The 21,327-nt window shown below is 48.1% G+C and overlaps 1 protein-coding gene, 1 non-coding gene and 1 pseudogene across 4 annotated transcripts in view; all 3 read right to left on the bottom strand.

Moving 5' to 3' along the window:
• Positions 1-475: 475 nt before the first annotated feature.
• Positions 476-21,327, bottom strand: part of LOC136530865 (F-box protein At5g03970-like) — a 44,307-nt gene continuing 23,455 nt past the window's right edge. Inside the window, exons 1-2 of one of the 3 annotated variants that reach the window (XR_010777900.1) lie at positions 1,136-1,638; positions 731-859 (exon numbers count right to left, since the gene is read on the bottom strand). Coding sequence is in view for 1 of the 3 variants with exons in the window: in XM_066523574.1 (XP_066379671.1) it covers positions 726-859 (134 nt within the window). In the remaining 2 variants the exon portion in view is untranslated. Of the gene's footprint in view, positions 860-1,135; positions 1,639-2,430; positions 2,573-21,327 lie in introns of those variants that run through there. The other 2 variants (XR_010777899.1, XM_066523574.1) reach the window with 2 other exon arrangements.
• Positions 2,741-10,050, bottom strand: LOC136530866 (uncharacterized; annotated as a pseudogene).
• On the bottom strand, positions 14,593-14,731 carry LOC136530870 (small nucleolar RNA Z247). Its single transcript, XR_010777901.1, has one exon. It is a non-coding gene; the product is annotated as a small nucleolar RNA Z247 (small nucleolar RNA).

The raw sequence follows: 21,327 nt of genomic DNA, 5'->3' as shown, positions 1-21,327 counted from the left end.
CCGCCGACAAGTGTAGGCAAAGCTAGGATTACTGTTTGACTACATAGTTGATAGAAAATAATATTGGCATCTGTGTCTTAAATAGGTTTGTTATGAAAAATATATTTCATAACTAATCTAATAATATTTATTTATTATCATAAATTTTAGTATTTTATAGATTTCATAAGATTGAAATTGTTTGACTTCTCGATGAGCAAGAATTCCATTCTTCTTAAAACGAAAGAAGTAAATAATAGAGTCCAGACTCAGAGCGTAGGGCTTTCGTATCCTCACGACTCAGGATAACCTGCTGCTCAACTTCAAGTCTTAACAGGGCTTTTTGTCAAAGAAAAAGTCTTAACAGGGAAGTTCGGCTCAAATCTGCTCGGAACACATAAGCAAACTAACCTCTAAATGCCACTGCAATACTGCATATATCTAATCCAGTCTCAACTGTTAATGTCTACAGAGATCGTCGAAACAGGTCGGGAGTTCCGAAGCTACCAGCAAAATACCCCAGAACCGGTTACAGTCTACAGCTCTGACTCAGAGTTCAGACTGCAACACAAAAACTCCCCAACCTGACAAGGCAGCATACAAGTATCTGAAGCAGAATCATAACTGACCAAAGGCATTTCAGCCACTCAAACCGCAAAGCAAACAAACAGCAGCACAAGCTCAAAATACGACCCAACCCCTGTCAAGTTCTCAGTGTTTCTTCATTCCAACATATCATCCTCCTCCTAGAGTTCTTCATCCGTCAGTTGCTTGGCGCCACCTTCAGTCCTGCGTCGTGCCGCCAGAAGACTTCCTGCCACTTTCAGCATGGTGTCAACGCCCTCAATCAGCTCTTCCTTGTCCATTTCAGCATACAAACCTGTCCAATAGTTCATTAGAGAAACTTAAAATTCAATAGTTTCTCCCAAATATGCTCCCAAGTATCCCTTAAATTGTCAATCAGCCATCTCCTAAAAGTTACCACAATTTCACCCTTTTTGACTTGAGCTACACTTAACTCTTTATTCTCACACAATTCATATAAATCTGGAAATAATGTCTCCAAAGGTTTTTCATATAGCCAAGAGTCCAACCAAAAGCAGGTTTAACCTTTCTTACATGCAAATATATGTCTTTAACTTTGAGTAAATCATACCAAACAGGAAAATCATTATATTTGTGCTTCACTTGAGGAATAGAACCAGTTTTTGAGCAGTCAAGCAAGCATTGCGAGCCAAGGCGAGGGCAGACGAGTGGGTGCCAGATGCCAGTGCGAAGGCGAGGATGGAGGGAAGGTGGGCTCCGGCTTCTGATAGCAAGGGCAGAGCTGCGGACGAGCAGGCTTAGCCACCACCACCGCAGAGTGCAGCCACCAGCCGTGGGAGCCGTGGAGTGCGGGCGTGAGCAATTGCAGGAAGAAGAAAGGAAAGAAGAAAACAAAGAGAGGGACTCACGGGTGGTTTCCACGGTCAGATGCATGATCCCACTTTTTACTGCCCCCAAACCAAGCACAAGATAGAGACGGTCCCATCCCTCTCAACCAAACATGAGACGAGATCATCTCATCCATAAAAACTGGGATGGGAACTGTCCCATCCCACTTCTTCCAAACTAAACACTCATATTCTCCAAAGTTGAATCCTCTCAATATTACCACTAGGCATAACAATTAAAATGTTGACCTGCTCTTGAGATTTTTGCTACATCTCTTTAGTAACTACTAAAGGTTTGCACTTTAATGCCTCCATCAGTAGTAAAACTTTAAGTGTGGTAGGCGGATGAGGGGCATAACAACACAGCGACTAGAAACACCTAGTTTCTACTTCATAAGCATACTTTTATAAATTTAAGAAGAGCTAACCAAGTATTACTGTTTTTTAATTTCAACTCAATGGAGAAGGATCAAGACACCAAAAATACTTGATTGCAATCTTTTGAGCTCATACACTAAATATTCTTAGTGCATATTAATTCATAACCTGCAGCAGGACCACTATTTCAACAAAAGATGGCATTCTCTCTGTTCTTTTACAAGGGCGTTTCCTTACTTGCCACTGGCAAGAGAATCTCAATCCCCGATATGCCATCAGGATATGTCGACAACATGTAGGTCCAAGGCCCAGTGTGTCATAGACAGAGGTGATGAAAATTTCAGATTAATGAGATTCACTATGTCACGTGAAAGATTATTCCTTTTTATACTACAAATATTTTGCAGTCTCTAAGACAAAGTTTTACAATTAATTTCTATACATTAGTGAAAATAGTAACAAATAAGAAGCTATGGAAGTATCTTCAGTTATAATTTATAAATCTAATTCTGTAGATTTGAAGTGCTCAATGCAAAGGCTTCAACATATATCCATGGTACATATTCTAATATTTGACCATAAGGCTTCTAAAGTGTCATTCATATAAGTATTATTCACAAGACGCAAAATGTTTTGTTACCTTGCACTTATGTTCAACATAGCAGCCAGAACTTGGGAACCCCTTCCTAATACCAAAAAGATTTCTTTTTTGCAAATTGAAAGGCTAATAGTTCATGCGAGGTACATCGTAGACATGGCGACTGGTGCAGAAGTTTCGAAAACTTCATTAAAAGTGCAATGATATAGTCAGATAACTCATTTAGATATACATTAAATGCTTTAAAATCCCTCACATATATCATCACTTACAGCATGACACCCATAACTCCTTGACAGAATGCTAGTTTTCTTAAACAAAGAGGTCAATAGCAAGATCAATATGGTAAAGATTATCTACAAAGATATGTAGGAATATTAAATGAAAAAATAACAGTACTCTATGAAATGTGTCATCAAATTATTCATTTCATACATTAGGATTCGAGTCAAAAAATTTATTTTCTATAATGCTTATTTTTCATCTATATTAATACATTACACATTTAAATGCTGGAAAGATATGTAACATAGCTAGATATACATGAATCTGTGTGCATACGTAAAAAAAAAGAAGAGAATCTTCTGCAGCTTATCAGACTTCCTCAGCACCAAGCTGGCAACACCTTCAGAACAAACCTTCCTCTCTCACATTTGGAGGCTGTTGCCTGACAGAATGGCCAGGCACAGAACACCATTTTGTGCTAGCAAGATTGGAGAACGGCCCTCTGAAACTTCTGCACCGGAAGGGCACTCAACCAACACTAGAGTATGTTTGTCCAAATCAAACTCAGCAATGCCATAGTAATGACCAAGAGGCATCCAATACTGCCAACCAGGACGCCGGGACAACCAACATAATAAACCACAAACGGAACAGCCGCTGAGACGAGATTGCTCCATTTGCCTGTTTGTGATGAGTAAATGCAGGCGAACACCTGTGTGTGTCGCACCCTTGGCCGCCGGCGATCGCCGTCGACGTGAGCACACAAGAGTAGTAAGTGACGAAGGCGCCGGCAGGGTAAACCCCTCTGCCTTGGCTACTTTTTACTTTTCTGAAGATTATTCGGTCCAGACAAAGGTTCAGCACTTATGTGCTTTCTTACACCGACTGACCATCAGGTCCCACTGAACAGACTCAAATTGGAAAACGTAAATAGATGTTTACGCCAACAGTTTACGAGACACGGTTTCTCTGCTCTTACATGTCGCCCAACACGACATCTCCTCCCCCTGAGCTGCCGCTTGTCCCCAAGCTGGCGCATCTGAAAATCTCTTCTTGATCACATGGTAGTCTTCCCACGTCATAGCTGATGCTGGCAGACCGGTCCAGGTGACCTTGACTTGAGGAATCGCCGTATTGCCTTTCTTCACCAATCGACGCTCCAGAATGGCTTCAGGCTTTGCCGCTGCAGCTTCCAAGTCGGTAGTCACTGGAAGTGTGTCATACACAGGAGTATAGTCTGCAATGAAAGGTTTCAGTTGAGAAATGTAAAAAACAGGATGAATTAGAGATCCTTCTGGCAATTCAAGCTGGTAGGCCACATTTCCAATTCGCTCTTGTACTGTATAGGGTCCAAAGTACTTGTAAGCGAGCTTTGGAAAGGGTCTGTTAGCCACTGAGGATTGTGTGTATGGCTGAAGTTTGAGCAACACTTGATCGCCAATAGAGAAATGATAGTCCTGCCTTTTCTGATCAGCCAGCGACTTCATACGGTTCTGTGCCTTAGCTAGATTAGTCTTTAGGGCTTGTAAGTGTAATTCCCTGTCTGCAATGATCTCAGCGACAGTACTTGAGGTTGAGTCTGGGACAGTAGGAACCGCCCCAACATTTGGCTCATAGCCATACAGAGCCTTGAAAGGTGAGCATCCCAGGGAAGTGTGATAGGATGAATTGTACCACAGTTCAGCTAAGGACAGCCACTGAGTCCAAGCTTTTGGGGAGTCTTGCACAGAGCACCGGAGATACATTTCCAAACATTGGTTGACTCTTTTCAGTCTGGCCATCTATTTGTGGATGGTAGGCAGTGCTTAGTTGGATATTGACTTTATATAGCTTAAAGAGTTCTTTCCAAAAGTGATTGAGAAAGACAGTGTCCCTGTCAGTGACTATTGTGCTTGGTAATCCATGTAGTTTGACTACATTGTCCATGAAAAGCTGGGCAATATTTGCTACAGTGTATGGATGTTTGACTGGCAGAAAATGTGCAAACTTGGTAAGCCTAGTCTACCACCACCAAAATGACACTGAAGCCTTGGGATTTGGGTAATCCTTCTATAAAGTCCATGGACAAATCCCTCCATACACCCTCTGGAATTGGTAGGGGCTGGAGTAAGCCCAATGGATGATTGTTGGAGTGTTTGGACTGTTGACAGACAGAACACTATTTGATAAAGGATTCCATATCTTATTTCATACCTTTCCAAGCAAAGTGCCTTTTAAGTCTTTGGTATGTAGCAGCCATACCTGAGTGGCCTCCAAGAGCACTGGAATGACATGCAGCAAGTATTTTGGTTTGTAGTGCTGCATTTTGAGCAATCCAAACTTTGCCATGATGCCTTATCAATCCTCTGTCCAAACTTGTAACCCTAGGCATCAGGACTGGAGATGGCTAACTTTGTTAGGAGTTGCTGGGCTTGAGTGTCTGTAGTATAAGAATTCAGGACTTCCTGTATCCAAGCAGGTTGTACTGAAGACACAGCTTGTAATGCCATAAGATGGGCTACTCTAGAGAGGGCATCAGCAGCCATATTTTCTTTGCCTTATCGGTATACAATTTTGAAATGCAGTCCCATGAGCCGTGTCATTGCTTTCCTCTACATCTCAGAGTGTAGATTTTGTTCATTGAGATAGGCTAGGGATTTGTGATCTGTCACTATGATGAACTCTTGTCTTTGCAAATAAGCTCTCCACCTTTCCACTGCCATGATCAAAGCCAAGAACTCATTTTCATATATGGATAAGGCTTTATGTTTCTCTCCCAATGCTTTGCTAAGATAAGCAATGGGTTGACCTTTTTGCATCAACACATCCCCAATACCATCCTGACAAGCATCTGTTTCAATTGTAAAGGATTCTTGGAAGTTGGGCAGTGCTAGGACAGGTGTTCTTGTCATCGCCACTTTAACACTGTCAAATGCTGACTGGGCTGCAGGAGACCAACTGAACTGTTTCAGTCTCAACAAGTTGGTCAGTGGTTTGGTTAGGACTCCATAACCTTTGACAAACCATCTATAGTAACATGTAAGACCCAGGAATGCTCTAAGTTCTATGAAGGAAGTAGGAGTTGGCCAATAGAGCATAGCTAATATCTTGTTTGGGTCTGTGGACACCCCTGCTGCTGAGATAATATGGCCTACATATTCCAAACTTGACTATGCAAAAGAACATTTGCTCTCTTTGAGGAATAGTTTTTGTTTTCTTAATTCAGCTAAAACTTGTTGCAAATGATGTTTGTGGTCTTCCATAGTGGCACTAAAGATTAGTATGTCATCTAAGAAGACCAACACAAACTTCCTGAGAAATGGCTGCAAAATTTGGTTCATGATGCACTAGAAAGTAGCAGGTGCATTTGTGAGTCCAAATGGCATCACCTTGAACTGATAGTGGCCGTGATGAGTTTTAAATGTAGTTTTGTACTCATCCTCTGGATGCATTCTCACTTGATGATATCCTGACCTCATATCAAGCTTGGTAAAGAACTTAGCTCCATGTAATTCATCTAAAATCTCTTCATTGATTGGCATGGGAAACCTATTTTTGATTGTGATGTCATTCAATTTTCTATAGTCCACACAAAATCTCCATGTACCATCCTTCTTTTTGACCAAAAGGACTGGTGAGGCAAAAGGACTATGGCTATGAGCTATTAAGCCAGCATGCAGAAGCTCCTAAACTTGTCTCTCTATCTCAGTTTTGTGTAATGGTGAATAGTGGTAAGGTTTAGAATTAATGGGGATAGATCCAGGCAATAGTGGAATGGTATGGTCATAGGCTCTTTGTGGTGGTAGGGTTTTGGGATCAGTGAACACATCACTATAGGTTGAGAGAATGGCAAGAATTTTAGATGGTGGGGAAGTTGCATTGGGTTTGGTTAGATTGGTGGCTGGAACATAGTCTAGTAGAACAAAAGCCCAAATGTCATTACCCTTTGTGGAGTTAAATACCTTAATGGCTGAGATAGACTAAAGTTGGAGAGGAGGGTCTGTTATTCCTTTCGGCTTGACAGGTTTGCCCTGGACCCAAAATTCTAGTGTTTTGTGTTGCCAGTCACACTGCATGGGACTATTGGATTGGAGTCAATCAAAACCAAGGATGGCATCATATGGATGCATATCCAAGACCACCATATCAGTAGATAGTGTATGGCCTTGACAATACCAGGACAATCCTTGTACTTTTTTGTTGGTGGTCATCCATTCACCATTTGCTAGCTTGACTTTTTTCTCTTGAGTGGACACTGTAGGTAACTTTGTCAAAGCAACAACTGAGAGCTAATGAAGCTATGGGAGCTACCACTGTCCACAAGGATGAGCATCACCTTATCCTAGACTCTGGCTTTTAGCTTGATACAGTTTGTGTTGTCCACACTAGAAATGGCATGCAGTGACAACTAGCAAAAGTCTTCATGAAGTGTGTCTTCAGCTGCTAGTTGGTTGAGGACCTCATTAGAGAGTTCTTTGTCAAGATCATTGATGACCAATGCATTGACTTGAGGTTTGTTTCTCTTAGGACATACTTCTAGGTGACCAGGAACAAATTTGTCACCACAGTTGAAACAAAGGCCATTTGCCTTCCTGTAGTCCCATAATTGCCTATCCTTCCACAGAGAAGTGAGTGGAGTGGCTGGCTTGGGTTCAACTCTTGGTGGCATGTATGGTTTTGGTTGACTAACATTTTTTTGATATCTAGTCTTGCTTCTGTCATAGACCCCCTGCTGAATCTTAGCAATTATGGAAGCCTGATGCACTGTTGTTGGCATTTGACTCTCTACGGTTCCCCTAATTTCTTCCTTGAGACCTCTGATGTAATGAGGTGTGAAGAACATGTCATCATAATGAGGATTGTGCATGGTGACAGTGAACTGCAATGCTTGGAACTAGGGTGGTGTACTCTATCACTGTCCCAGTCTGCTTGAGATCCAATAAATCATTCATGGCTATTCGGTAGTCATTGGCTCCAAACTCCTCTTCCATGACAGCACAAAAATGATCCCAATCCCTGAAAGTATGGTTTAGTTTGTAAGCTTGGTACCACTTAGCAGCATTACCCTCAAAATGCAAATGAGCAGCCGTAATCCACATGCCCTCTGGCAGATGATACAAATCAAAGTAACTCTGACAATCATCCTTCCATATCTTAGGATTTGTACCATCAAATTTGGGAAATTGCATTTTGGGCATAGCTGGGCTAGGCAAAGTGTCTCTTTCCCTAATTCTGTGTGGGTGTCTTTTGATCTTTGAAGTTTCTACCTTAATTGTTTCTTTATCTCTGGCAAAGACATTTTGAAAGGATGCCTTCTCTCCAAACAACATGGATGCCCCATCATCATCATCATAAGCAGCCTCCTGGTCAAACTGTCTCATTGTCAATTGTGCCACTGCTACCCCATTGGCTTTGACTTGTTGAGCGATCATGTGTTGTTCAGCAGAATAGTTATCCATGGCTACTCCCCTGATATCCATCTGGGCTTTCATCTGCTGTTGAAGTTCCCCAATATCATTAACTCTTGTGAATAACAGATCGAATTGCTCCATGACCTTGTCCATGAACTGCTTCTCATCGTCCGCACTTCTGGCCATGGTGTCCCAACAGAATCTGGGTTTGTTTCGATGGTTTAAGTGGAGCCGTGGTGACCAATGGAGTTTCTAGAGGAGTAGAGAGGGGAAGGGGGCAGGTAGTCGACACCAAAACCATCACTGACCCAACTCAACCCAAAGGAGGGACCTCTAGGATCTCACGTCGAACACCATGCGGGCGTGACGGAGATCAACCTGCCCACCGGAATTACGAGCTGTAGATCAAAGTGACGGGATTGAGATGGTACCGGAGAGGGAAGAGCAGATGTGGAGCAAAAATAGCGACTGCGGTGATGGAGGAGGTGGGGAGGTGGTAGGACGTCGTACCAGTAGAACCGTCGGTGAATGCGTCGGATGTGCGGATAAGAAGCGATGAGGAAGAGCGTTGCGCCCATCACCCACGCCAAGGATAGAGTGTCTCTAATACCACTTGTCGCACCCTTGGCCAGTCGGCGATCACCGTCGACGTGAGCACACAAGAGTAGTCAGTGACGAAGGCGCCGGCAGGGTAAACCCCTTTGCCTTGGCTACTTTTTACTTTTCTGAAGATTGTTCGGTCCAGACAAAGGTTCAGCACTTATGTGCTTTCTTACACCGACTGACCATCAGGTCCCACTAAACAGACTCAAATTGGAAAACGTAAATAGATGTTTACGCCAATAGTTTACAAGACACGGTTTCTCTGCTCTTACATGTCGCCCAGCACGATAGTGTGTCATTGCTGCGGGTGACAACAACCACTGGTCCACCTTGAAGGGGTAGGGCAGAAATCGCCAGTGGACGTGGTTGTGGTCGCTGGCAGCAGCGCAAAGTACCACACCGTTCCAGATCGTCCTCTCTCTGTTATCCAACTCTGTCGGAATGGCAACCCGGCGGTGGTCGCCTGTTGGGGGATCCCACACAACTATCTCCTTCTCCTTCAGGCTATAGAGGAGCATGCGGCCGTGGCGACATCCAAAGTTTCTTCCAATTGTTAGGGTCACAGCCACCCTTCTCATCGATGATTGGCTGGACAGAAGTGCCTAGGTGGGATGAGATCTGGCGGGTCCATTACGGATCTGAAGAAATGGAAGTCTACAAATTCATCGAAGAAGTCGATATAGGGGCGATTTGGGTAGCGGGAGCGGAGGCGACTGATGGAAATGGGGATCAGTGACTGAGGTGGCACCAACGCTTGCAGACAAGTGAGGCACGGGGGAGCGAGGAGGGCCACGGCGGTAGGTGGAAGAGGATGTCGTCAGTCGTCTGGTAAAGTCACCGGCGCGGTAGCGCTGGCGGTGGCGGCCGTAGTGTCATCTCATGTCTCGCCGCCTCCAATGGAGTTAGGGAGACTGGAGACGGCAAGGAAGTTCAGATCCTAGCGCATGGCAGCGATAGGATTACCAGGCAGGGGTTCCATGGTGGCCGTGAGCGTGTCGACTCAGGATGGAGAAGAGGTGAGGGCACTATAGATCCGCCTCCGGGGCCAGCGAACGCGATGGTGCTGTGAAACCCTAGCCGCCTACATGAGTGAGCAGATTCAGAGCGAGGGAGGGAGTGTGGACTATGGAGGGATGAGGGAGCCGCGGCACAGAACAATTTTTTTTTCTCTGAGGGGATGTCTGCCCTTCGTCCCCGGTCTCCCGTACGGTCTAATATACAGCCCAAACAAATAAGGGAATCCATTATAAAAAGATGGTAGTTGTTTATGAGTTAATAAAAACTTTCCACACCATTTCATTCACCTTCCTGACATGTGGGCCCAACCAAGAAAATGTCCAAAATGTCCCATCTCTACCAATCCCTCCCCATGTTAGGCTCCTACCCCTCCAGCGCTGCCTGCACTCTCGTTCGAGCAGCCCGTTCTCATCATCGTGGACGCCATGTGCGCATCCTCGCTGCCATGGACGCAGTCTCCTCACTCACGGCTGCAGCCGTAGCCGCGCCATCCTAGTCGCCTCGCTCGTAGTGTCTGGCCAAATCACGGCGAGCACCTCGCGGATGACTGTCATGGCCTTGGCGCTCCAGCCCGTCTCGCAGGACGACCATGCACGCGAGATGGCCCACACGTCTGGGGGGTGGGGGGCGCTTGTGGCGGCACCCATGATGATGACCCATGCGGCCGTGGGGGTTGGGCGGGGTGCAGGTTAGTGGTGATGGCAAGCACCTCGCTGGTCCAGCTCCTTGGTCAGCGCCATGGCCGTCTACGTGAGCACATCCCTGTGCATGTGCTTGTGCATGCTGGTGAGGCGGAGGTGCATGGCAACAGGTGCAGCAAGTCTAGCCACTACGTGGTGTCGGTGCCGCTGAGGTCGATGACTTGCACTGTCTTCTCTGACTCCATGGCCTTCAGGACGCACTGGTTAGGCGGTGACGACCGCAGGCGGAGGAATGAGCAGATGTCAAGGAAGCGGCGCCTCACGGTGGCGAGCTCGGTGAGCGAGGCCCAGCCCGAGGTAGGAGCAACGCGCGGATATAAGGAAATATGTGGTAATGAGATACCCCTCAGGGGCTCTCGGTGTTTCATTATATAGAGGTATTGTACAGGGATTACATGAAGCAGTTAGACTACAACAAACCCTAGCTACAATTGTGGGATAATATCACCACATTTACAATCACCGGAGCATATCAACTCTTAATTGAATATCTCATCATTTAACATCCTCCCACAATCTCAGCCACTTGCAAGGTTGAGATTGAATCTAAATTCTCGTAACTTTGCTGTAGAAATAGGCTTTGTAAAACCATCAGCTACCTGATCACCAGTGTTAATAAATCTAATGTCCAACAGTTTTTGCGCCACCCGTTCACGCACAAAGTAAATTGATTTCTATGTGCTTCGTCCTGGCATGGAAAACTGGATTAGCAGACAAGTACTTAGCACCAATGTTGTCACACCACAACTGAGCCACCGAGGAGTGTGATATACCAAGTTCTGTTAACAATCTTTGAATCCACATCATCTTCGCCGTCGCATTGGCTAAAGACTTGTACTCGGCTTCAGTACTAGAACAGGGACACTATGGGTTGTTTGCGAGCTGCTCCATGACACAAGATTTGGCCCAAAGAACACTGCAAATCCCCCCATTGATCTCATGTCATCAACACATCCTACCCAATCGGCATCAGAGAACGCACTTACAAGAGTGGAATTGGATTTCCGTAGTTTTAGACCCATCGTGAGAGTCCCTTTGACATAGCGCGGAATTCTTTTCACAGCACTCCAATGCACTGTTGTAGGTGAATGAAGGAATTGGCAAACTTTGTTCACCGTGAAGGATAAGTCTGGTCTGGTGAGCGTTAAGTACTGAAGAGCACCAACCACACTCCAGTACTTGGTGGAGTCTGCTTCCCCAAGACTGTCACCCTTAGTGAGACTGAGCTTCTCGGCTGTAGAGATAGGGGTGTCAATCAGCTTGCAATTCCACATGTTGGCGCTTCACAACATCAGTGGCATACCGCTGTTGAGACATGACCAGGCCATCACTGCTTCTCTTCACCTCGATGCCAAGAAAATAGTGAAGATCACCAAGATCCTTGAGTGCAAACTCGGCCTCAAGATCTGTGAGCAATGCCTTGGTTGTTGCCAAAGATGAACTTGCCATAATGATATCGTCAACGTACACCAGCACAAACATAGTAACTATCCTTTTGTGATAAAAGAACAGAGATGTGTCCCCCTTGGACGGTGTGAACCCCAGCTGAACCAGCTTGCTGCAAAGTCATGCATACCAAGCACATGGAGCCTGTTTGAGACCATAAAGAGCCTTATCCAGTTTGCAAACATAGGTTGGATGTTTCTCATCTTCGTATCCCGGAGGCTGACACATATAGACCTCTTCCTCAAGAACACCATGAAGAAAGGCATTCTGTACATCCAGCTGGCTCAAAGACCAACCCTTTGAGACTGCCACTAACAAGACAAGGCGAATGGTTGCAGCCTTAACAACTGGACTGAAGGTATCCTCGTAATCAATCCCATAACGTTGCTTGTAACCCTTCGCAACAAGACGTGCCTTGTACCAATCGATTGTGCCATCAGCTTTCTGTTTGACTTTATATACCCACTTGCTCCCTATGATATTCTTGTCTCTCGGTGCAGGAACCAGATGCCAGGTTTGATTGTTCATTAAGGCAGTGTACTCCTTGTTCATGGCCGAAGCCCAGCGATCATCTTGCAAAGCGGCTTTAACACTGGCTGGTTCGGCTGCATCAACGGAGCTGTGAAGACCCCAGCGCACTATGCCATCAGTGTTTGCTTGGGCTTGGTGATGCCATGTTGTAACCGTGTGCCATGACGATGTGGAGGCAGAGTAGCCATAGCTAGCACAGACGAGGCTAAAGGAGCAGTAGCCGTAGGGGATCCAGAAGAAAGATCTCCTGACATTGATGAAGACACGGGCGGCGAGGTGGCACCAAGACCAGGATCAAGACCAGGATCCGGTGTGCCAGTAGACGGTCCGGGAGCCGTGGGCGCAGTCGAGGCAGCAGGACTAGACCCGGACGCGACCGACCCGGACTCTGATCTCGCGTCAGTCCGAGGAGTAGGCGAATCCACCCCGGAGGGCGTGCCGATGTTGTCGCGGCACGCCGAATCCATGGAGCACATGAAATAGCGCTCAGATGCCCTTGTTTCTTTGCTGTTTTCCACCGGACTTGTTCCTGTTGCATCCAGAGAGGAAGAAGAACTTGACACGGCATTAGTGGGGTTAGAATTAACCAAGCATTGATCATGTACATGAGCATTCCCAAATTCAGGTGATGGGTTCTTAAGTGCATCGGGTAGGAGTTCAAGGTTGGCACGGAGACGGGCCCCGGCATTAGGATGGAGCTGAGAGAAAGGATATACCGATTCATCAAAGACCACATCACGTGAGATATACACACGACCTGTAGAGGGATCGAGGCACTTGAAACCCTTGTGTAAGTTGCTATACCCAAGGAAAACACAACTGTATAGAACGAAATTGGAGTTTCTTAGCATTGTAAGGCCTCAAGTTCGGCCATACCGCACATCCAAAGGTTCTAAAGAAGGAGTAGTCCGGAGGAGTGTCAAGGAGACGATCGTGTGGTGTATCATTAGTGATGACTTTAGACGGTAGGCGGTTAATGATGAAAACAGCTGTTAGGAAGGCTTCATCCCAATATTTTAGTGGCATGGATGCGTGTGCAAGAAGGGAGAGACCGACTTCGACTATATGGCGGTGTTTGCGTTCAGCGGATCCATTTTGTTGGTGTGCATGTGGGCAAGAAACATGGTGAGCAATGCCTAGGTGCTTAAAGAAGGAATTGAGGGACTGGTATTCTCCTCCCCAGTCCGACTGCACTGCAAGAATTTTATGATCAAACTGGCGCTCAACCATGTGTTGAAAATCATGGAAGCATTAGAAAACTTCATACTTATAACGCAACAAATAGATCCAGGTGAATTTGCTAAAATCATCAATAAAACTGACATAATAAGAATGCCGACCCACCGAGATTGGTGCCGGTCCCCATACATCAGTGAACACAAGCTCAAAAGGTTTGGATGACACACTGTTTGACTTAGGATAGGGTAACTGATGGCTTTTTCCCATCTGACATGCATCACAAATCACACTTTTATTTGAATCACTAGAAAAAGAAAGCTTATGATGACTAATAATCCTCTGAACGACGGGTGATGAAGCATGACCTAGGCGACTATGCCATAAGGAGGTGGAAGGCTTGAAGGCGCCAAGAACTTGTTTATTCGGTGGAGAATGATTTTGTGTATATGGCTTCAATGGATAAAGACCTTCCTCACATCGCCCTTCTAGGAGTGTCTTCCTTGTCACCTTGGTCCTTAAGAGAAAAATGTCGTGGGTGAAGTTCAAGAAAGGCATTGTTGTCTTTAACAAGACGATGAGCAAAGACAAGATTTTTACTTGCACTCGGAACATGAAGAACATTGTTTAAATGGATATCACGAACTGGGAAACGCAAAGTACTATGACCAATGTGATTAATTAGTCATACCTGGCCCATTGGCCGTAAGCACTTGTTCTCCGCCACGGTACTTGTCGCGGAAGGAAAGCTTCTCCAATTCACCGGTTATGTGATCCGTTGCGTCGGAATCAACATACCAGTTGGTGTCCGCCCCATAGGGTGCCGTGCTTGCGGACGAAGCGCTCTTTGCGGTGGCCCCGTGAAGTTGGCGTCAAATCACTTGAAGCAGTGCACCACTGTGTGGCCCTCCTTCCCACACAGCTGCCACCACCATTGCTACGGCCACCATTGCCATGGCCACCGCCGCTGCGACGAAAACCTCCACGGCCACTATCATTGCGGCCGCGAGACTGGTTGAAGTTGGAGTTGGGGGAGTTCTCCCCTCCCCCGCGACCACCCTTGGCGGCCATATTAGCGAAAGATTGCGACCCGCCGCTGTTAATCTCCTTGCGCTGCTCAAAGGCGATGAGCTGGGCATACAGCTCGTTGACGGAGATCGGTTCCACGCGAGAGGCCATGGTGGTCACGATGGACTCGAAGTCCTCGCCAAGGCCGGTGAGGATGAAGGAGACAAGTTCCTCGTCCTCCAGCTTGCGGCCCGCCGAAGCCATGTCGTCGGCGAGGCCTTTCATCTTCACAAAGAACTCGGCCACGGACGACGTTCCCTTGGACGCCGTGGTGAGGGCCATGCGTGTGGACATGACGCGCGCCCTCGACTCGAAGCATGAAGATCTTGAATCGCGGCCCAAAGTTCCGCCGCTGTGGTCGCCGTCGCGACCTAGCCGAAAACCTCCCTGGAGAGGATTTGAACAGGTAGCTAAGGACGATCTGGTCCTTAGCCACCCACTTTTCATACACCGGATTGGGCTGAGGGTCCACCGTCTTGCCATCCGCAGGAGATGCAGATGCATCGGTGAGGAACGGAGATGGGGGCGCAGCCGTGCTCTGGATGTAACCAGCGAGGCGAGCACCCTTGAGCGCAGACGACACGGTGGCGTGCCACATGTTGTAGTTCCCGCGGGTGATCTTCTCCGAGACGACGGGGAGAAGGCCAAAGGCAAGCGGCGCAATGGAGGAGGAGGCCGCCATGGGAAGGAGGCGATGCAGATTAGATCGATGTTCGTTAGGAACAGAAGGCATCTGATACCATATAAGGAAATATGCGGCAATGAGATACCCTTCAGGGGCTCTCGGTGTTTCATTATATAGAGGTATTGTACAGGGATTACATGAAGCAGTTAGACTACAATAAACCCTAGCTACAATTGTGGGATAATATCACCACATTTACAATCACCGGAGCATATCAACTCTTAACTGAATATCTCATCATTTAACACGCGGCACAGCCTGGGCCACACGCGGAGCACGCACCGCTCCAGCGCCTCCGCGAAGGCGGTGACCAGTCGGCCCCTCACTGCGTCTCTGGATTTGTGACTATTTCCCTTTAGGTGGCGTTTGGATATAATTTGGGAAAGGGATAGAGAAATAGGTGGGTTATGGCGGACTAGGTTATGGTCTGATTACGAGAACTCTATCGCATATTTCCTTGTTTGGCAATTTAGTTTGGGATAACAGCATTATGTGGGACCCGTTCGCTATTTCCTATTAACAAATGGCCCGTCCTGGAAGACTCGATGGTTCTCGACAGAAGACAGGCATCCAGCAGCATGCGAATGGTCTTGGCTTGCTCCTGCTCCAGCGCATGGCCTTGTCTTGCTCCTGCTCCCGCGCATCCGAGGCGAGCGGCCTCCAGCTAGACCCATGCGAGGTGAGCGGCGGCTCTAGCGGCGCGACATCTCCGAGGCGAGCGGCTGCTGCTCCGGCGGCGCGGCGCATCCGAAGCCGCTGCAGCATGCGAGTGAGGCTTGTCTCCGACGCCGCAGCGAGAGTGGCTTCGACTTCGGCTCCAGCGGCGCACGCGGATTCGAGTTTCCGCGCTGTGAGGCGAGCCGTGCCTCCATCGACGGCGGCGACGCTGATGAGTCCGTTAGATGGCCTCTGTTATTCTTCTTCAAAAAAAAAAAAAAAATAGATGGCCTCTGTTCGGTGGCGTTGGTGTCGCGGCTCATTTCCTGGCATAACCCACCCCTATCCCTTTCCCGTTGCTTAAATCCAAACGTAGGATATGATATCTCCATGCCCTTATTTTCCTATCCCACCTCTGGTTTCCCTATATCCAAACGTCACCTTAGAAAAATACTGGCAGTGAACCTCTCTCGTTCATCTCTGGATATGTGTCCAAGATTAAAAGATCCCATGGACTTGTACCAGTAGTCCTGAGGGTAGTTTAGATTTTTACGAGCGTAGTTTGACACTGTTTGAGACAAAAGTGGACGGAAAGGCAAAAAAAAAAAAAAGTTTGACCAGTGGCACATGTAACGATATTATACCTGCTAACAGTGACGGATCCCCGGGGCCCTGCAGCCCCGGGAGCTAGTTTCAGCACTGAATCACTGTAGCAGAAGCTTCAAATCTTCATTGCAAATCATCTTTATTATTTAGCCTCCCTTGTCTCCATCATATCCTAGATCCCCACCAGCCTTACTAAGAACAGTTTAACTATCATCTGTTCTTACCGGTGCCTTTAACCGTGTCACGATATAAAAAATAATGTCAAGATATTGTAAGTATGAACGTGTCTTATACCAAAATGTCAATGATACTGATGATGCACTACATGTCCCTTTATATTGTTTGTTATAAATGGACAGTCGTGCTTTCTCATATGGTCATCATGGCCTTGACAAACTCATCTTAATTGATTTAGCAGTTGTCCGACATGACCCATATCTTGCTCGTTAGACTGTCTCCAACAACACATGCAAAAGACGACCCAAACGCAAATTGGATCAGTGTACAGTGTTTTTACGTCCCAAAATCGTAATCCAACGGAGGACGCATTCAATCCACCCATTTTGCGTAGCAGCGGTGTCAGAAGGCAAAAAAGCGTCGTCGATTCTCGACGACGCAAAACACAGAGAGAGAGACGGAGGCTGTGGGGGTATTAACCCCTATACCCTTACGGCTAAGCTTGGGCCGGCCCGGATCAATGGGTTCGGTCCAGCCGAAAGACGACGTGCGGCCCAGCCAACCTGGTTGGAGTCCCGCGCAAGGAGTCAAGGCAGATTTGGCGATCAAGTAGGATCCTGGTCGGTTAGAGTAGGAATCCTTATCCGTCCACATATGGCAATTGTAACTGACTAGGATTAGTTTCCAGATCTGTAACTCTGCCCCCCGGATTATATAAGGCGGGCAGGGGATCCCTCTAAAAAAACATCTCTCATTGACATACAGCAATACCAATCAGACGCAGGACGTATGTATTACGCCTTCTTGGCGGCCGAACCTGGATAAAACCTTGTGTCTGTCTTGCGTCACCGTCTTGTTTGTGACTTGCGCATCTGTCTGCCGACAATCTACTACCATTGGGCATACCCCTAGGTAGGCTGCCGACCGTATTTCGTCGATAGTGGCGCTCCAGGTAGGGGGTGTGCGTATTGCTCTCCAAGCAAACAAGACGGTCATCACCTCCGGCTCCATGGCTACTCTCAACGGCCTCACGATCACCATTGGCCAGATCACCTGGACCACCGGCTCCAACGACGCCATCGCCATGACTACGGGGGAGGCGTGGATTCATTCTGCGCCGACCACTACTTCACTTGCGTCGGCTACGGCTCCGACCACTACGGATACGGCTCCGACCACTACAGCTACGGCTCCGACCACGATGGATCTAGCTCCGACCACGGTACATCTGGCTCCGACCACGCCTACATCACCTTCAGCCACGCCGACGACCCGTCATCCGCTTCCCCGCTACAAAGGGAAGCAGATCGACAACACCGACCTGCTCGATTCCATCGATCGGGTCGGCACCAAACTCGCTGAAACCCTAGCTCTGGTAAGTACGATTCAAAGTCAACCTAATGAGTAGGTAACCACTCCCCACAACAGATCTATCCGACCAGCTCGGACCAGTCGTCCTACGCGACTTAGAACAGATCTCGTGGTCATATCTACTCCTGAGGGGCGCTCCGCTCGTCGCCAGCTGACCTTCGCAACAGGTCTCCGACTCTCCGAGTACGAAGCCTCGATGGAGAACCACCAGGTCCAACCCTACGGCCTGCAAAACACTGCTTCCAGCTACGCGTACAACCTACAACGCCGCCCGGACCTGTGTTCTATGCGCCGACCTCGGCAGAAGCCACGCAACTTTGTCAACATGGTCCGGATTGAAGATCATCATGAAGGATCCGTCCACACGATCCAAGAGGGTGACTCCAGCTTCTTGTCTGGCACCGCATCTGATGCCTCTGTCCACACCAAGCTCCAGCATCACGAGGATGAAGGCGTCGAGTACGATCTGAATATCCCGGATCACGCCTCGGGATTCCTGCAATTCCCGTCCTTTCCGCCAAGGCGAGGGGGTTTGATCAACGTGGTCAACAATGACGAACCACCGGCAGTTGGCGAAACAGAACAAGAAAGGACTGCACGCGAAGCACGCAACATTGACCGGTTTAATCGCCGACAAATTGAAGCCGAAGCAGACCAGGAGGCACGGCGCATAAGGGTCTAGCCACGTGACCTCAATGATGCTTTCGACAGGGTGGGAGACAAACAAGTCTTTAGGACTCCAAGTGCTAACGTAGCCGTCGCCATGGCGACAATGCAACGGCTACTGAACACCCCGGAAACCCAAGCAGTTCGCGATGAAATATAAGCCTATCTAACGGCTGCTATGGCCCAGACCGCGGAGATTGCAAACCAAGCTCGGGCTCCATCCGAGTCAGTCGAGTCAAGCCACAGCCGCCAGCACCCAAGTCGTTCACAGCCACTCAACCTAACGTGGCTCACGCAACAACGATGGCCATGATGGTGGCCAGAATGACAACCGTCGTCGGGACAATGACCGCTGGGACAACCGCGACAATCGCCGCGATAACCACGGTCGCAGAGCTAATCCAGATGGCAATCGGGATCGCCGCGATGGCAATATCGATCTTCGTCATTACCTCGGTGGACGGGATCTGCGCGCTCGCATCAACCAGAGAGCCGACGATCGAGCATCCTACGAAAGCCACCGCCGTATGGAGTATGACACCACCCACGGTCCGCCGGGTCTGAAGCAGTTTACTCCGCACCTTCGCCAAGTCATATGGCCCAAGAATTTCAAGCTCGAGAAACTTCAGAAATACGACGGCAAGGAAAACCCCAAATTATGGGTCATGCTCTACGAAACTGCGTGCCGATCAGCCATGGCTGATGAGCACGTCATGTCTAACTACTTCCCAGTCACTGTTGGTCATGCAGGTCACCAATGGCTGGTTAGCTTACCGGCGAACTATTTTGATTCTTGGCAGGAGCTCAAGCAGGCCTTCATCGACAATTTCATCGCCACTTGTGAACAACCCGGCAACAAGTACGATCTGCAATGGATCCGAGATTAGAAAGACGAACCACTGCGCGAGTACATTCGACGTTTCTCAGACATGCGCATCAAGGTCCCATCAATCTCCAACAATGAGGCAATCGAGGCTTTCATCACTGGTCTCCGCTTCCACGACGCCCTAAGAGACAAGCTCCTCCGGAAGAGACCCAAATCAGTCACAGCGCTCTTGGCCACCGCTAAGAAATATGCGGACGTCGACGATGCTAAAAAGATAATTGTTGAAGAAGCAGCAAGGGTTCCATGCTCCAACCACCCTCCACGCCACGATGATTACCGCGGTAGTCGTGGTCAGAATGACAATTTTGACCGTCGCAACCGGCGCAATGACTCCCGCGACCACCGTGACCAACGTAATCAGCGGCGCAACCACCGTGACGATTACAGGAGCAAGCGTGCTCGGGAAGACAACATCGAGGTCAATACCGTTAAAAAGGGGGCGGACGTCGTAACTACAAAGACGACTACGCTAAAGCATTGAAGGGGCCCTACTAGCTCCATCCTAAGTCGAAACCATACCATGGAGAATTGCCGCGTCCTCAAGACTATCTACATGCGTCAACAGGCTCTGGATACGTCCGACAAGCCTAACGACACTAGGAGAACAGCGCAACAAGGATAATGACGACGACGATGCAGACCCTCGTCACAAATACGTCAAGCCAACCGATCGCATGCACACCATCATTCGGCGGCAAGGTGTCCATTGAGACCAAATGAGAACGCAAGCTGCTCGCCCGTGCTTGCTTGAACATGGCAAACACCGATAACCTTCTCACCGATCCGCGGCTCCCACCGTGGTCTCACCATGAAATCTACTTCAGCAGGAAGGACCAATGGGCCGCCATACCTGAGCCAGGGCGTTTTCCCCTGGTCCTCGACCCTTGTATCAACAAGGTTTAGTTTGATAGGGTACTGATCGACTGGTGGCAACTCTATTGATATACTGTTCAAGAATAGTCTGCCTGCCCTGAAAATAGCCCAGGCGGACTTGAAGCCAGTACGAAGCACAGTTCTAGGGCGTTCTCCCTAGACAGAGCTCTACACCTCTTAGGCAGATCACGCTACCTGTGCAATTTAGGGACTCCGGACCACTTCCGCACCGACTACGTCAACTTTGTGGTCGCTGACTTCGACGAACACCTACCATGCTATTCTTGGTCGATCGTCGCTCACTAAGTTCATGGCCATACCTCATTATAGGTATCTGGTGCTCAAGATGCCTACTAAGAAGGGGGTTCTAACCCTCAGGGGCAACGTATACGCAGCTTATACCTGCGAGGATGACAGCTTCAAAATAGCAGAGGCCTACGACCTCTCTATTCGCATGGCCAAGACCAGTGCTCGACGCTAAGGAGACCTCAGCCGACCACCTGAAGATCCCAGACCTCGAGACCCCACGCAAGAACATCAAGTCAAAGGAGCACAAGGTGATCTAGCTGATCGATGGCGACTCCAGCAAAACAGCCCTTATCGGGGCCAACCTGGATCCTAAATAGGAAGACGCGCTCGTCGGGTTCTTGAGAAGCAACGTGGATGTGTTCGCATGGAAACCTGCCGACATGCCCGGTGTACCTCGAAACTTGATCGAGCACTCCTTAAATGTCAACAGGAAGGCCAAACCAATCAAGCAGAAGCTACGACGGTTCGCTCGCGACAAAAAGGAGGCGATTAGGGTAGAAGTCACATGGCTTTTGGCAGCCGAATTTATTAAAGAAGTATATCATCCAGAGT

This window comes from Miscanthus floridulus, unplaced genomic scaffold (assembly GCF_019320115.1).
Source record: "Miscanthus floridulus cultivar M001 unplaced genomic scaffold, ASM1932011v1 fs_222_3_4, whole genome shotgun sequence".
Lineage (NCBI taxonomy): Eukaryota > Viridiplantae > Streptophyta > Magnoliopsida > Poales > Poaceae > Miscanthus > Miscanthus floridulus.
The sequence above is the reverse complement of the archived record's forward strand: the minus strand, read 5'-3'. Positions and strand labels throughout refer to the sequence as shown.